The sequence below is a fragment of the Entelurus aequoreus genome, linkage group LG19 (genome assembly GCF_033978785.1).
Source record: "Entelurus aequoreus isolate RoL-2023_Sb linkage group LG19, RoL_Eaeq_v1.1, whole genome shotgun sequence".
Lineage (NCBI taxonomy): Eukaryota > Metazoa > Chordata > Actinopteri > Syngnathiformes > Syngnathidae > Entelurus > Entelurus aequoreus.
The window spans coordinates 32,826,409-32,844,593 of NC_084749.1; the positions used below are offsets into that span (position 1 = coordinate 32,826,409).

Genomic DNA, 18,185 nt, shown 5'->3' on the forward strand with positions numbered 1-18,185 from the left:
ATTGAAAAGTTCCTCGTCAACTTAACTCTTGTGACTTGCTCCCTTCATATAGCGATGACAAAGTCTCTTTTATGTATTGAACCAACCAACTAAGTCGTGTATCGGAAGAAAATGTTTTTTTTTTCTCTCTCTGTGTGTGTCTTTGCTTCTGTCACTGCATTGTGTGTCGCTGGGGTCCGTACCAATCAGAGGCTTCTAATTCCTGAAGTGAAATCCTCTTAGGATCTATTTCCGTTAAGTCTATCGCGTCTTTTTTAAAATCTCCCTTAGACCCTGCTCATTGGCTGGAGAGCACCTACGCATGCATGCAAAAACACACATAGCAGATAACTTTGTGAAGAGATCGAGCTCGCACGACCTCAAGATACCATTGTGAAAGGTAGGAACATTTTTACTTTCTTGGTCAACCTCATGACATAAGTCTTATAATTCCTCTTTGATTCTCATTAAATGTACTGACTCTGACTCGATATGGTTCAATTTTTATCATTTAAAGTCGTAAAGTATCAGTCGGAAGGATTCAAGAAACTCATATTCAGTGTAAGATTAATTTTTTGCACAAAATGTACAAAGAGCAGTTGAGTATTTGCTACAGAGTCATGCGTCCACCAAGCTGAACCCTCACTTGATACCATCAGCAGACTCAAAGATGCTTATCAGTCTTTTTTTAACATGCACTGCAGGAAATGAAACAACGAAACATTCCTACGGGATTCAGGCCAGAATTAATCAAGACAAGTTTGTGTGGAAATGGGAAGCAATTGTTCACATGCAAAACACCTGAAAACACCTAAAAACCTGCAGCATATCTGTGAAATTCAAATATGGCCTGCAGTGGATGCTTGTTTTTGGTCTATTTTATGAAACACAAAAGTCTACTGCAGAGGACACTGTCAAAAACAACGAGTTAATTCATGCGATTCATCACAAAAAATGCTTTGTCCAAAAAGGAGTAGAAAGAAGCGCAGCTTGTTTAATCCTATTTGTTTGTGTCATGTCATGTTTTAGGGATGTCAAGTTTAACGACGAGTTAACTCAAGCGATTAATCACGAAAATAATTGCATTAATTATGTATAGACACAGATTAATCACACAATTATGTGCTTTGGTTACCTGAACAGTACGTGTTGTACGCTCAGTGGTCAGGTCAGCGTATACATCAGTGCAAAGATGAGTGAGGGGACTCCAATGTCACTTCAACATAAATCCCGATGGAACTTTAATTGTACTGATACAAGGTTTTGAGCAAATAAATTACGTACAGTATATTTAGTAAAACATTAAAAAAAAGTTTGTGTGTGACAAACGTTCCCTCTAAGGTGCGCGCCTGTGCAATTGCACACTGCTCAAGCGTCCTCTGCGCACGGCAAATCTATGCCACGCACAAAATCAAATGGAAAAAATAAGCGCATAACAATTTTCGACACACGGACACGACAGAGAAAACCGTTTTCGTCATCATTGTTCAAATATTGTAATGTCTGTCGAGACGCTTTGAGGACATGAATTCCATCCATCACTTTACTGAGCAAAACTCTTTATTGTCGGCCATAAACACATCACCAAAACATTAGTAAAAAAAATTATATCTAGCAAAACTGGTAATTTTCTGCAGTACAAACCAGACCAAAAGCAACTTTGTTATATCAACAGCAGCCGCTCGCTCTTTCTCACTTGCGCCAACACATGCACATATGGCACTTAGCCAGTGATGCGTTTACAGCCACACAAAAAGTCGGACAACTCCAACACCACACATAAAGTGTCATTCCAGGTTGTTACACTATGATTTACCAATCAAATTTGTGCTTATTCTAGTGTCATTTATTAGGAATCTTAATTTATAAATATTAATCACGAAATGCTGTTAGTGTATTAAATAAATACTAATAAAAATATATTTTTTAAAAACAGGAAGTTGCAGGAATGTACACACGATCCCTTGCTTACATCTCATTGTGCAACATGTGAATGTTTTAATGGGAACTAAATGCAATGTCTGAAATGGGTACAAATTATTTCCAAAGCAGGACCTCCACCCAGACCAGGGGTCGGCAACCCAAAATGTGAAAGAGCCATATTGGACCAAAAATACAAACACAAATCTGTCTGGAGCCGCAAAAAATTAAAAGCCATATTACATACAGATAGTGTGTCATGAGATATAAATTGAATTAAGAGGACTTAAAGGAAACTAAATGAGCTCAAATATAGCTACAAATGAGGCATAATGATGCAATATGTACATACAGCTAGCCTAAATAGCATGTTAGCATCGATTAGCTTGCAGTCATGCAGTGACCAAATATGTCTGATTAGCACTCCACACAAGTCAATAACATCAACAAAACTCACCTTTGTGCACTCACGCACAACGTTAAAAGTGTGGTGGACAAAATGAGACAGAAAAAAAGTGGCATAAAACACGTCCTAGAAAGTCGGAGAAAGTTATACATGTAAACAAACTATACGGTGAGTTCAAGGACCGCCAAAATTAGTAGGACAAAACGGCGCTCGCCAAATACTCGAATCAGTGAAGCATGTTTAATATAAGCAGTGTGATTTATAACAATTAGGGAGGTTTGTGTCATGTTTGTCCTCCTACAGAAACCCTACTAAACAAAAAAATAGAGTTTTTTCCCCTCATCTTTTTCCATTCTTCATACATTTTTGAAAAATCTCCAGAGAGCCACTAGGGCGGCGCTAAAGAGCCGCATGCGGCTCTAGAGCCGCGGGTTGCCGACCCCTGACCCAGACAAACAATACAAGTACACAGTTCATGAAAAACAACATTTTTTGTTATTGTCATTGTAAGTGGGCCTAAACACTTATATTAGAAAATAACCTCATGGAAATGACTGCTGTCATTTGATTATAATAATAAGAGAATGTTGTCTGTCTATCTGTGTTGGCCCTGCGATGAGGGGGGGACTTGTCCAATGCAGCTGAGATAGGCTCCAGCATCCCCCGCGAGCCCGAAAGGGACAAGCGGTAGAAAATGGATGGATGGATGGAGATTGAACTTGTTATTTAGTCAGGTTTGGCCGGGACAGGTGTGCTGCTGGTGTAGCCACAGTGTGCACGTCTGATATTGCTCACATGGGCTCCACTGAATGCTCAGGGACTTTTTGCATTTGCTCACACACATGAAAAATTAGAGGGAACATTGCGTGTGACATTCTGAAACCAAAAAAAAAAAAAACTTGTGTAAATATATTGGGATATTTTTTAAATTAATTCAAATTATGCAAGCAGGTAATTTACTGATTACTGATTAATCCCAATTTAAAAATGTGATTAATCTGATATAATCAAATAATTTGAAAGCACAACTGTATTTACTTCCTGTGTTCAATATGCAACGATTTAAAACATTTTGTATGATAAAGAATATCATAAATATGTGTAACAGTAGAGTTGATAAGGAGGCATTTACGAATATATAAATACTGTACATAAATAAACACTGTTTGGTAATCGATGCGAATGTGAAATAACACCTTAGTATGCAGGGGGTCGCCGCCCGTCAATCGCGATCAACCAGTCAATTTTTGGTGGTGACACCCCCACCCGGAGAATGACCAACAGACCCGCTAGCAGACACGCGTTTTAACTCCTGAACACGCCGACACGCCTCTGCCTCGCTCTCTTCAGCCTGGGATCTCTTGCTTTGGTTTTTGGCTGAGACCAGGGAACTTGGGCTCAAACAGGTTGGTGACCACTGCCTCAATGACACAAGAATGTAGAGTAAAGGTGTAAAATTAACTTTTTCTTGCCCTGAGGATGTCGTTGTGGCTTGTGCAGCCCTTTGAGACAATTGTGATTAAGGGCTATATAAATAAACTTTGATTGATTGATACTTAGCATAACTATGTATAATAAACTGATAAAACAATTTAAGCATCTTAATCACACTTTAAATTTGGATTGAGCATGATTAGCAAATGTAACTTAAATAAATTATATGTGTTCAAGTAAAAGTGTCAGGACCCGTTGTCTCAGGTCTGACATGTTCTTGTGTGTGTACATATTTTCTGTATTTGTTTCCTGTCCCGTGCTTTTATTTCTTGTTATTTCCTGTCTGGGTTCACCACTCTGGCCTGAGCGTTGTTTCTCTCACTTGTCCCTGATTGGCTACCTGAGCACACCTGTTCATGGTTGCCAATCAGGCTCCCTTAGAAACTAGTCTGCCCTTCAGCCAGGGCTGGAAGATTGCTGATGCTACTGCCGTCTTTAGTGTGCTCATCCCATGTCGTTAGAAGTCAAATACTTCTCTTACCTGCAAGTCGTCCTCCTGTCTCCTACATCTTGGTCTCAAAACTGCTCGAGCGTTACAGAAACATAAAAAAAAAATAATGTTTCTGCCACCATCCTAGTATCATTACGTTTGTAGGTCAACAAATTTAAATTATGCAAAGTAGTGATAACCTGGTTAATCGAAATTCAAAAGTGTGATTAATTTGAATAAAGATGTTATCATTTGACAGAAGTTTCTATAATATGTACATATTCATGAGTTTATTAAACAAAACCAATATAAAATATTTAAGCTCATTTTACACTTTTACTTCTTGTTCTAGTATCATTAACTATGTTATTACACATTCTGTACTCATAAACAAACCATGTTTATTTATGTATTTATATGGCCTTAAATGCTACATATTAACTCTACTATTACACATCTTCATCATTAAAACATTCTAAATTGTTAGATGTTGAATATAGACAGTTAAAGGCCTACTGAAATGATTTTTTTTTATTTAAACGGGGATAGCAGATCCATTCTATGTGTCATACTTGATCATTTTGCGATATTGCCATATTTTTGCTGAAAGGATTTAGTAGAGAACAACGACGATAAAGGTCGCAACTTTTGGTCGCTGATAAAAAAAAAGCCTTGCCTATACCGGAAGTAGCGTGACGTCACCGGAGGAAGGACTCCTCACATTTTCCCATTGAGAGATTCGGACCGAGAAAGCGACGATTACCCCATTAATTTGAGCGAGGATAAAAGATTCGTGGATGAGAAAAGTGAGAGTGAAGGACTATAGTGCAGTGCAGGACGTATCTTTTTTCGCTCTGACCGTAACTTAGGTACAAGGGCTCATTGGATTCCACACTTTCTCCTTTTTCTATTGTGGATCACGGATTTGTATTTTAAACCACCTCGGATACTATATCGTCTTGAAAATGAGAGTCGAGAACGCGAAATGGACATTCACAGTGACTTTTATCTCCACGACAATACATCAGCGAAACACTTTAGTTACGGAGCTAACGTGATAGCATCGGGCTCAAATGCAGATAGAAACAAAATAAATAAACCCCTGACTGGAAGGATAGACAGAAAATCAACAATACTTTAAACCCTGGACATGTAAATACACGGTTAATGCTTTCCAGCTTGGCGAAGATTAACAATGCTGTTGCTAACGACGCCATTGACGCTAACTTAGCAACGGGACCTCACAGAGCTATGATAAAAACATTAGCGCTCCACCTACGCCAGCCAGCCCTCATCTGCTCATCAACACCCGTGCTCACCTGCGTTCCAGCGATCGACGGAAGGACGAAGGACTTCACCCGATCAGCCGTGCGGTCGGCGGCTAGCGTCAGCTAGCGCATCTGCTATCCAAGTCAAAGTCCTCCTGGTTGTGTTGCTACAGCCAGCCGCTAATACACCGATCCCACCTACAACTTTATTCTTTGCAGTCTTCATTGTTCATTAAACAAATTGCAAAAGATTCACCAACACAGATGTCCAGAATACTGTGGAATTTTGAGATGAAAACAGAGCTTTTTTGTATTGGATTCAAAGGTGTACCAATACTTCCGTTTAACTAGTGACGTCACTCGCATACGTCATCATACAAAGACGTTTTCAACCGGAAGTTTAGCGGGAAATTTAAAATTGCACTTTATAAGTTAAATGCGGCCGTATTGGCATGTGTTGCAATGTTAAGATTTCATCATTGATATATAAACTATCAGACTGCGTGGTCGGTAGTAGTGGGTTTCAGTAGGCCTTTAAATGCTACCTATTAATTCTACTGTTACACATCTTCCTCATTAAAACATTCTAAATTGTTAGATGTTGAATACAGACAGTTAAACATATGTTTGTGCTTTTTTTTTTCACTTTTGGATTGTGTTTAATCACAGTAAATTACTTGCTTGTATAATATAAATTAAGTTTACAAAAATATCCCGATACTTTTGACACCAATTTGATTTTCAGCATTTCATATAAACATAATTAAAAAACGTTTCAGTAAGTATATGTAATTTTTTGCTCAAAATTTGCTAACCGTTTTAGCCAGTCTAGTCATGATGTAGTTTGAAGTGACATTTGCCAATGAGCGCACCAGTCAGAGTTAAAGTAAAGAAGCATGTGCGGTCAGAATTGGGTCGTTACTCTGTTTTGTGATTAATCAAATGTTAGCTGGTTTAATTTTAACAGCCCTAAAAAGAAATGGTAATTGCTGCGATAAGGAGAAATAGTAGGATTCTATAAGCTTTAATTCTTCCTACTCCTTTTCAAACATGTGGAACTGTGTGACTAGCAGTGTTGGGTTAGTTACTGAAAACCAGTAACTAGTTACAATTACTAGTTACTTTATTTCAAAAGTAACTCAGTTACTAAATCACTTACACCAAAAAGTAATGCGTTACTGTGAAAAGTAACTATTTAGTTACTTCTTTTTTCCCCCTTTTTTTTTAAGGCTCCCATTAATGCCCTTTTAGCCTTCATTTCAGTACTGTTATTGCACTGGAGAATAATCTGTTGATCAACTTGACATGCATTTGCATCACTGAACTCAGAAAGCAATGTGGTCTACATACAACACACAAACAATGTGGTCTACATACAACACACAAACAATGTGGTCTACATACAACACACAAACAATGTGGTCTACATACAACACACAAAGACAAAGATATGTTTCAAAGGGCCAATTTATTTCAGGCCAGAAAAATTTGACAAAACTATTTGAAATAGCTGCAACATAATGGCACTTTAACTTTAACTCTAAGTAGATAGGATCTTTGATCCAAGACACAACTTACATTCAACTAAAATGTTATTTTCTTTGTGCTCGACAAAAGAAAAGTATTGAGAATGTCTCCATGTTAAAAAACTCGACTTCTGGCTTCACCATGATGTCTTGTTAGTTGTTATGAGAGTAGCGTATGTGTGTGTGTGTGGCCCTTTAAGATATGACAACATGTGAGGTGAGTGACATCAGTGAGTGAGTGGGCGAGAGAGGTGAGGGAGCGGCGACAGTGAGTGCGTGCAGGTGTTCTAGCTTGGTGGATGGCTGCGTCCAATAAAGTCACAAAGTTGCAACAAACCATTCACCGTCAGCTGTAAAGACCTTCTTCCGGGTAAAGTGAAGGTTGTTAGCCCCTGCGGGGAGGCGTGCTTTCCCCCACCCACAGAAAGCACGCCTCTTATTTTCCACCGGAGTGCTCCAATAAAACACACTCAGATCTTCTGTTTCTAGCCGATACTACATCAAAATAACGTAAAATAACGCAGTAACGCATCATGCAGTAACGGTAACTGAGTTACTGCATATAAAAAATAACGCGTTAGATTACTAGTTACCGCCGAAACTAACGGCGTTACAGTAACGCGTTAACGCGTTAGTCCCAACACTGGTGACTAGGGTATATGTGATGTACTTCAATGTGACGTTGTATGCAGGGGCCGGCTCCTGGCATAAAGACTCATTGCTTGTTATGGCTCCAACCACTTGGTGGGCCTACATGATCAAAAGGCTGTGACCACGTTCAAGTCCGTTTTGATGCACACTCTTTATATTTCTTTATATACACAATGTTGTTTATTTTAAAATGTTGAATGCCTAGTTGCTCGGTTACTGTCTGTGCAATGGCTAACAAAGCTACTAGGAGACCTGCTACAGTCCACTAATCCTCTTAGACAACATTAATTTGATTAAATATCATGGGGATCTTTTTGTACACAAATCTGGAGGTATAAACTGATCTAATTAGAGCCAAAAAATGCTACTGGTCATCCACGCATTATGTGTAAAATATATATATAAATGCACAAAACCCAGGCAGCATGGTCGAACAGGGGTTAGTGCATGTGCCTCACAATACGAAGGTCCTGAGTAGTCCTGAGTTCAATCATGTAACCATCCGCGGTTAAGGTAATGTAGCAAGGGATTTTTGTTATGAACTCCAATATCACATCATTTGGATTAAATTGACAGTTTTTTTGTATTACAGGTAACTAACCAGAAACATGTCAGACCAGATGATTGACTTGGAAGAAACAGCAACCCACACGGGTGAGTGAAAGTGTGTTAAAATCATGACATTACATTACATTAGGAATATAACGATATGCAAATTTCATATTACGGTTATCGTAAGCAAAATAACCAAAATTCACCGAAAGGACATGATCACGGGTATCTCTCCCTTAGAGATAGGGTGAGAAGCTCTGTCATTCGGGAGGAGCTCAAAGTAAAACCGCTGCTCCTCCACATCAGGAGGAGCCAGATGAGGTGGTTTGAGGATCTGGTCAGAATGCCCCATGAACGCCTCCCTGGGGAGGTGTTTAGGGCATGTCCGACCAGGAGGAGGCCACAGACAGGACACGTTGAAGGGACTATGTTTGCTGGCCTGGGAACGCCTCGGGATCCCCGGGCAGGAGCTGGATGAAGTGGCTGGGGAGAGGGAAGTCTGGGCTTTCTATGCTTCTTAGGCTGCTGCCCCCGCGACCCGACCTCGGATAAGCGGAAGAAGATGGATGGACAACCAAAATGATAACAGTTATTATTTTTAACGAGGGTATTGTTGAATGTGCTCAAAGTAGTGATGCACACACTAAAATGTTTTGACCAAGTTTTTTCTAAATAACTAAAATAAAAAGACACACAGTTAGAAAACCCACTAGTTTACATGTTTTGAGTTTCTTATGCTTCACTGAGAGTGTTTTAGTCGTAGTGTTTTATCTGTTTAATGGCCAAGCTTTTATTGTTTTAAAATACTGGTTTGCACAGTATCTGTTTAAGATTTATTTAAATGAAAAGTACCGGTATTATTATTATTTGTTATTTCTGGCGGGTGCTGTAGCGTCCTGCTCTGTTCAGTGGTCTTTGAACGCACCGTAAAAACACCTCCTAATACTCTTGAGTATGCTGTAGAACGATCAGTCTGTGTCCTAAGAGAGCACAGCTTGCACAATTGAATAACTTAGTTGTTCTGACGGCAAGGTGTTTATATAAGTTTAGATTGGAGTATGTCGTTTTTTAAAGGGAAAGACGTTAATGTTTCTTGTTTTCATGTTTAAAATTTAAGCCAGCGAGCTGGTGCCAGTCAGTCCGTGAGTTAATCAAAGTGCAGCCATGAATTACGGTTTTTCGATCATTTTGATTTAAAATGGTAATACTAACTGTCGGGAGTTTTACCGTAGTTATTAATAATACCGTTTATCAGTACATCCCTACATAACATCATACTGGGTTTTCTGTGTGCTGTCTTTGAAAAATCATCCATGGTACTCAGGGGCGTAGGAGTGGAAAAGTAAATTGGGATGTTGTACAGGGGCCCCAAGCTCGGGAGGCTATGCTTTTGCAAAGTGTGAAAAAAAAAAAATCCTGTCATTCAAATATGTAAGTTATAAAAAAACAACGTAATAAATGTTAATATAACAGAAGTTCATTATATCATTGGTTGCTTTAATCAAATTAAGAATGTCTGCGACCCACTATCAAATATAAAACGGTTAGTATATATATATATATATATATATATATATATATATATATATATATATATATATATATATATATATATATATATATATATATATATATATATATATATACACTACCGTTCAAAAGTTTGGGGTCACCCAAACAATTTTGTGGAATAGCCTTCATTTCTAAGAACAAGAATAGACTGTTGAATTTCAGATGAAAGTTCTCTTTTTCTGGCCATTTTGAGCGTTTAATTGACCCCACAAATGTGATGCTCCAGAAACTCAATCTGCTCAAAGGAAGGTCAGTTTTGTAGCTTCTGTAACGAGCTAAACTGTTTTCAGATGTGTGAACATGATTGCACAAGGGTTTTCAAATCATCAATTAGCCTTCTGAGCCAATGAGCAAACACATTGTACCATTAGAACACTGTAGTGATAGTTGCTGGAAATGGGCCTCTATACACCTATTAGATATTACACCAAAAACCAGACATTTGCAGCTAGAATAGTCATTTACCACATTAACAATGTATAGAGTGTATTTCTTTAAAGTTAAGACTAGTTTAAAGTTATCTTCATTGAAAAGTACAGTGCTTTTCCTTCAAAAATAAGGACATTTCAATGTGACCCCAAACTTTTGAACGGTAGTATATATATATATATATATATATATATATATATATATATATATATATATATATATATATATATATATATACATATACTGTATATATATGATCTATGGCAGCATAGGAAAAAGTTGCATGTAACTATGGTGCATTCAAGGACCCTCAATTAAAGTTAGAAACAGAGGTGTCACTAGTTTTTAAAGACAGGATGAGGTCTAAGAGAATAATGACAGGTTATATGATGACTTCAAATTATATTCTGGCCAAAAACATTTTTATATAAAACCAAATTATTTTGGAGTAATTTAGCCTACTCATGTTCTTGTCTAAATATAGTAATCCCATTTTTTTTAATCAAAAACCTAATTGCGTCTTTTAAATGTGTTTTAAAGAAGCAAATTAATGCAATAGTAAGTAATAGTAGTAGTAAATGTAAACACAGCAAAAGTATGTGTGTATGGGGCGCCACGTTGGGTTTAGGGTGTGATGGGGGGCCCTTTAGAAGTTTTGTTTATGGGGGCCCAGAATAATTTACCATACCCTGATGGTATGGTAAATTAAAAACAGATTGTTTACTGGGAATGTATCTCTGAAAGGAAATAAGCTTATTCAATTAGTAAAGTTAAAGTTAAAGTACCATTGATAGTCACACACACACTAGGTGTGGTGAAATTACCCTCTGCATTTGACCCATCCTCTTGTTCACCCCCTGGGAGGTGAGGGGAGCAATGAGCAGCAGCGGTTGAACGCGCTCAGGAATCATTTTGGTGATGTAACCCCCAATTCCAACCCTTGATGCTGAGTGCCAAGCAGGGAGGTAATGGCTCCCATTTTTATAGTCTTTGGTTTGAACTTATGACCTACCGATGTCAGGGGGACACTCTAATACCTAGTACTAGTAGCTAGTACCTGTATAATTAGCAGACTTCTTAATATTGATATGAATCCCTAAGCCAGTGGTGTCTAAAGTGCGACCTGGAGGCCGTTTTTGGTTTTGAATGCCTTTCTGCATTTTCTGAAAACTATATTTATTTTATGTATACATTCATATTCATTTGTACATTTAGAGAATGCTTCTGTATATGACTAAAGGCTATTTGTCGATAAATCCCAAGGGCCCAAAGGCGTTATCAATGACTGGAGGAGGTTTAAGTTGGAGAGTATGGACCAGGACAACCTGCCACCTGCAAAACGGGAGCTTCTCAGACAAATGTCATCCCCTCACAAGAAATTGGACGATACCAAGGGGAATCTGAATCGCAAGGTGAAGTATACATATTCCTTCAAAAGTTGAGAAGACAAGGGCCACATGGTGGTGAGTTGTTGTTGTTGTTGAAGTTTATTTCAAACATGCATAGAGTTATGATATGATACATCACATATTTCACATCTTTCCATTTTCTCAATACGTGTTGAATAGGGAGTAGGAAAAAAACTGTGCTTATTTAATGCTACCCTTTTTACACTTCATAGCAAATACTAACACATCTATTCACTTCCTGCTCTTAATTCATAACACATTTAAAATATTTCAAATTAAATTAAACTGTTCTAAAAAAAAATAGTGAAGTAAGCAATGATTCACATAATGAGATGACTAAGATCATCTCGTTTTTAATAAGGTTCAAATTGTGTCTCAGGATTCTTCTTCTTTTTTACTTTGTAAATACTTTTGAGTTTGAACAGTTTCTTAAACTGCATCATATTAATACATTGTTTGGCTTTTTTAATTTTTATTAATCCATTCTGTGATTTAATTCCACATTCTGATATGCTAAATGTCTTAAGTGTTGTACGTGCATACAAATGTTTTTAGTTGCATTTATATCTGAGGTTATATTTCCCCTCTATAGAATTGTTGTACATTTTTGGGTAGCAGATTGTTTGCTTTGTACATAATTTTAGCTGTTTGCAAATACACCAAGTCATTGGTTTTAAGTATATTTGATTCAATAAATAATGGGTATGTATGTTCTCTAGATCCAACATAATGTAATATTTTAACTGATCTTTTTTGTAACACCGTTAGTGAATGAAGAATACTTTTGTAATTATTTCCCCGTATTTCTACACAATAACTCAGATATGGTCACACTTTTGAATAATAGAATTTGGAGTGATTTTTGCTCCAGAACATATTTTGCTTTATTCATTATTGAAATATTTCACCTTATGTTGCATATTTTCAATATGAGATTTCTAATTCATTTTATCATCTATTACAGTAATACACTTAATAGTTATATTTATTTTACTCTTTCGATGTCTACTTTAGGGTTGTACAGTATACCGGTATTAGTATAGTACCGCGATACTAATGAATCATATTCGGTACTATACCGCCTCTGAAAAGTAGACAAACGCCATTGGTGGATCTACACCTAACATCCACTGTAATGATACCAAGTACAGTAGCGTATCTAGTCGATACTACTATAATTACGTCAATATGTTTTGGCATCACAACATCTTCTTTCGTTTTTTTACAATGTATATTATGTTTATAAACTCAGGAAATATGTCCCTGGACACATGAGGACTTTGAATATGACCATACTTGCCAACCTTGAGACCTCCAATATCGGGAGGTGGGGGGGGGGGGGGGGGGGTTGGGGCGTGGTTGGGGGCGTGGTTATTTACAGCTAGAATTCACCAACTCGAGTATTTCATATATATTTCATATATATATATATATATATGTATGAAATACTTGACTTTCAGTGAATTCTAGCTATATATATATATAGCTTGACTTTCAGTGAATTCTAGCTATATATATATATATATATATATATATATATATTAAATATATATATATATATATATATATATATATATATATATATATATATATATATATATATATATATATATATATATATATATATTTATTTATTTATTTATTTATTTTATTTACATTAAAAAAAAAAAATACTTGAATTTCAGTGTTCCTGTGGCTGTCCATTAGATGGCAGTATTGTCCTGTTTAACTTCTCCGTTCTTAATGAGTATATCATTTCGGCCACTGTGTTCAATGGAGAAGTCTGTTCTACAAAATTTACAGGCAACATACACCTTCCCCTTCAAACTGTCCTGGATGAACTGAAATTCTTGTTTCCATTCGTTTTGGAACTTGCAAGCGTATTTCTTCATCTTGCCCCCACGCAGTCTCAGGTCCGCATTGAGCTGGAGGGGGCGTGGCCTCCAGCTCCGGCTGAATACCGGGAGTTTGTCGGGAGAAAATTTCTGCCGGGAGGTTGTCGGGAGAGGCGCTGAATACCGGGATTCTCCCGCTAAAAACGGGAGGGTTGGCAAGTATGAATATGATCAATGTATGATCCTGTAACTACTTGGAATTGGATTGATACCCAAATTTGTGGTATCATCCAAAACAAATGTAAAGTATCAAACAACAGAAGAATAAGTGATTATTACATCTTAACTCTATAACTTTAGCTACAGACTTCGTCTGTTTGTTTGATATTGTCATTACTGCCACAAGTGGTGGAAACGTGTATTACAACCAAGTGCTGTTGTGGCCCATACGTACCACTGCTAAGAAACAGATATTTTTGGCAGCCCCTCTAAGGGGTGCTCGCCCTATGGTTAAGAAAGTGCTTTAAATTAGGGTTCCCTAATCTTTTTTACTTTGGGGCCCAACTTTTCTACTACAAAGGAGTTCAGGGCCCTATCAATTTTTAACACTGAATTAGTAATCTTACTCTTGATTTTATTCTGTTCAATAATAACAAGTGCTAAAATAATTAAATTAAATTAAATAAAAAGTGAATTCTAACTAAATGTTATAATCAATATTTTATGATACACTGTAAAAATGTTTCTTAAATAAACTTTTTAAAAAATGAGAGCGCAAATGAAAATACAGCTTCACCATTTTAGTCATATTTTTTGTGTTTTACAAACGTCTCTATGACTTTAGCTCCAGACTTCTTTTGTTGGTTTGATATTGTCATTACTGCTACAAGTGGTGGAAAAGTGTATTACAACTGAGTACCACTGCGGCCCATACGGACCACGGATGAGAAACAGTGTTAATCCCAAATATTATTATTTATTTAACACTTAAACCTTGGGCTTAGGTCAGGCTGTTTAGAAACATATGTATCAACCAAGTATGCTGCATGAGAATGGACTCATACATAACTGACGAAAAATAAATAAATTAACTAAATGAATATGTTTCTTAACTAAACTGTAAATAAAATTAAAGTGCAAATGAAATTACAGTTTCACCACTTTTGACATATTTTTTGGCGCTTAAGAAACTTCTCTATAACTTCAGTTACAGTTGTTTGATTGATTGTAACTTTGATTGAAACTTTTATTAGTAGATTGCACAGTACAGTACATATTCCGTACAATTGACCACTAAATAGTAACACCCGAATAAGTTTTTCAACTTGTTTAAGTCAGGGTCCACGTTAATCAATTCATGGTACAAATATATACTATCATCATAAAACAGTCATCACACAGGTTAATCATCAGAGTATATACATTTAATTATTTACATTATTTACAATCCGGGGGGTGGGATGTGGAGGGGGTTGGGGCGGGGGGTTAGGTTTGGTTGAGATCAGCACTTCAGTCATCAACAATTACATCATCTGAGAAATGGACATTGAAACAGTGTAGGTCTCACTTTGTAGGATATGTACAGCGAGCAGTGAACATAGTGAGCTCAGAAAGCATAAGAACAAGTATATACATTTGATTATTTACATTTGATTATTTACAATCCGGGGAGGTGGGATGAGGTGGGGGAAAGGGGTTAGTGTAGGGTTGTAGTTGCCTGGAGGTGTTCTTTTAGTGCGGTTTTGAAGGAGGATAGAGATGCCCTTTCTTTTACACCTGTTGGGAGTGCATTCCACATTGATGTGGCACAGAAGGAGAATGAGTTAAGACCTTTGTTAGATCGGAATCTGGGTTTGATGTGGTTTGTGGAGCTCCCCCTGGTGGCGGTCATTTACGTTATGGAAGTAGTTTGACATGTACTTCGGTATCAGGGAGGTGTAGCGAATTTTATAGACTAGGCACAGTGCAAGTTGTTTTACTTGATATTATCATTACTGCCACAAGTGGTGAAAATGTGTATTGCAGACCAACAATGGGCCCTTGCACTATGGCTAAGAAACACTGGCCTAAACAACAACACAGAGAAGGAGTATTTAACTGAAATGTTTTAAACTCCTTTTCAGATGAGCGTGCAGGAGTACGAGCTACTTAAGGAGGAGGACGAAGGCTGTCTCAAGAAATACCGAAAGCAGTGCATGCAGGAAATGCACGACAAGCTCAGCTTCGGCCCGAGGTTCGAAAGAGTCCACGACCTAGACAGCGGGGAGGCGTTCCTTGAAGTCATCGAGAAGGAACACCACAGCACGGTGGTGGTGGTCCACATTTACAAGACCGGTGTGAAAGGCTGCGAGGAGCTCAACAGCTGCCTGGACTGCCTGGCCGCAGAGTATCCCACCGTCAAGTTCTGCAGGATCGACGCGGTCGCCTCGGGTGCTGCTGAGAGGTTCTCGGATGAGGTGTTGCCCACACTTTTGGTCTACAAGGCAGGAGAACTGCTGGGGAACTTCCTGGCCTGCACAAAGCACCTCAATGAGGAGTTCTTTGCCACGGATGTGGAGACCTTCCTCAACAGCTACGGCCTGCTGCCCGAGAAAGAGATGCCCGCGTTGGATGATGAAGAGGAGAATGATGTGGAGTAAAAAAAAAAAAATGTTTGCGGCTGCTGTGGAAGAAAGAAAGCCGCCGAGGGTTGGATGTAGAGCTTTGTGAGAGTTGCACGCTTGTAAGATGAGGAAATCTTTCTAGTGTTTGTGGAGGGTTCTCTTATGGGCTAACATCTAACATGGCTGCTCTCAAGTATGATTTGGGTTAACTAGAGTGTAGAGTGTACAAACAATATGGAAGATGCTAACACAGCATGTTTATTATGCACACTCTGCAGAGAGGAGTTTTCTTTTCACTTCCATCTTTAAATAGCACATTTATAACACTAAAGGAGTAACAGTAACGTTAATGTGGCTATGTGGACCGTTTTTTTGTTAACATGAACATATTATTAACGGTGTTTGATTAACATGTTAAGTGTATATTAGGAGTTGTCCAAAAAAAACTTGAGTCACATCAAAATCTCGATTCTAGTTTATTACCATTTCCAATCGATTTATAGTTTTTTAAAATCGATTAAAAAAAAAGAAAAAAGTTTAGATTCAATTCTTAAAATCGAGAACTGTGTTCAATTAAAAATCGATTCTGAATAAAATTGTTGCCCCAAGAATCAGAATCAAATCAAATTGTGAGTTGTTGTGAATGTACCAAGTTAACGTGTTAACTCATGCGATTAATCAAAAAACATTATCGCATTAACAATGTGTGAACTCAGATTAATTAGGAAATATACTTTGACCGCACATGCTCCTTTACCTGAAAGGTGAAGCATATGTCAATGCATACGGAGACTCCGACTTGTGTGCTCACTGGAAAAATTGCACTTCAAAATACACTCTGATTGTAGTTTAGATTAAACTGTTAGCAAGTTTTGAGCAAATAATGTAGTGTATTACATTATGACAATAAAATAGCATTTGTGTCAAAATATTTGGGTGTTTTTCAAAGCGAATCTGAATTTAGCACACAAATAGTTCACTGCGATTAATCAAATTGCAAAAGAGTGATTAATCTCATTAAAAGATTGAATCATTTGACGCACCAATATATATTTATATGTATGTTTGTATATATAGTTTACTGTATGCATAACTCCTGTATTTAAATGGACTTTGATCCTTGATTTAATTTAATTGTCCACTAAAGGGCGTTTTAAAAATGTTTTCACTTTCTTGTAAATCAATTTTACCAAAGAAGAGGGGATGCTGAAGCCGGTGGTAATCGTACATCTGGAACAAGCGTGGTCAGATAGTGCCATCTACATTTCAACATAGTGTTTTGTGTACACAGAATTTAACAAAAATTGCATCTCAGAAACTTGTTTTCCTAATAATGATATACAGTATAGTACATATGAATTAACCATTCTTTTAAAAAAATAAAACAACATGACAATTCAGTTTTGACTTACATTTCATTGACTCTGAACACATCCACGCAGGAAAATGTGTGTTTTTACTGTATAACACAATATAAATCTTTATTCATTGGCATTTTTTATTCTGAGCATGTAGGGAGGTTCTATATGTCTTCTTAAAGCTTGTTATATTTTATTTCCAGCATTATTAATATTGTTAGTCAAAGATGATGCTGTTGTTGTTGCTCAAACTGCCACTAATTCCTGCACACTGCGATCCTAAACTCAGGTCATCTTACGCCATCGCTTCTATCCTTGGATAGTTTGAGGAGATTTAGCTAATGAGGTTAACATAATGCTTTACTGGCAGCTGTCTCTTTGCCCGCACTATACATTTTATAGCTTCCTTAATCCAGGGATATTGAACTGAAATGTTTTGGGGGGCAAGTTTTGCAGAAAGCTAGCCGGACGTCTACCTTCAATATTGTTTTTTATTTTGTATATTTCAGGGAGAACCAGCATCCTATACAGTGGACATGGGATTTTGGTCTATTTATGTTTTCATTTGCAGAAGCTCCCTGCTGTTTTTAACTGTGGTGTGCCGTCATGGCCAGCAAGGCCTTCTCTGCTGGCCTAACATAACCAGAAATCATGATCATAATTATTCCCTAAGTATCTAAAAGTATTCATATTCTCCTCATGTCATATTATGCTCCTTCCAGTGCTGTTTTTTTTACTTTCAGTTTGCATCCA

The 18,185-nt window shown here is 37.4% G+C and overlaps 1 protein-coding gene across 1 annotated transcript; it reads left to right on the top strand.

Moving 5' to 3' along the window:
* The first annotated feature begins 276 nt into the window (after nt 1–276).
* pdcb (phosducin b) lies at nt 277–17,474 on the top strand. Its single transcript, XM_062028324.1, has 4 exons — nt 277–379; nt 8,267–8,328; nt 11,491–11,639; nt 15,595–17,474. The coding sequence occupies exons 2-4, from the start codon at nt 8,283–8,285 to the stop codon at nt 16,108–16,110; spliced, it is 711 nt and encodes a 236-aa protein (XP_061884308.1). The 5' UTR covers nt 277–379; nt 8,267–8,282; the 3' UTR covers nt 16,111–17,474.
* Nucleotides 17,475–18,185: the final 711 nt, after the last annotated feature.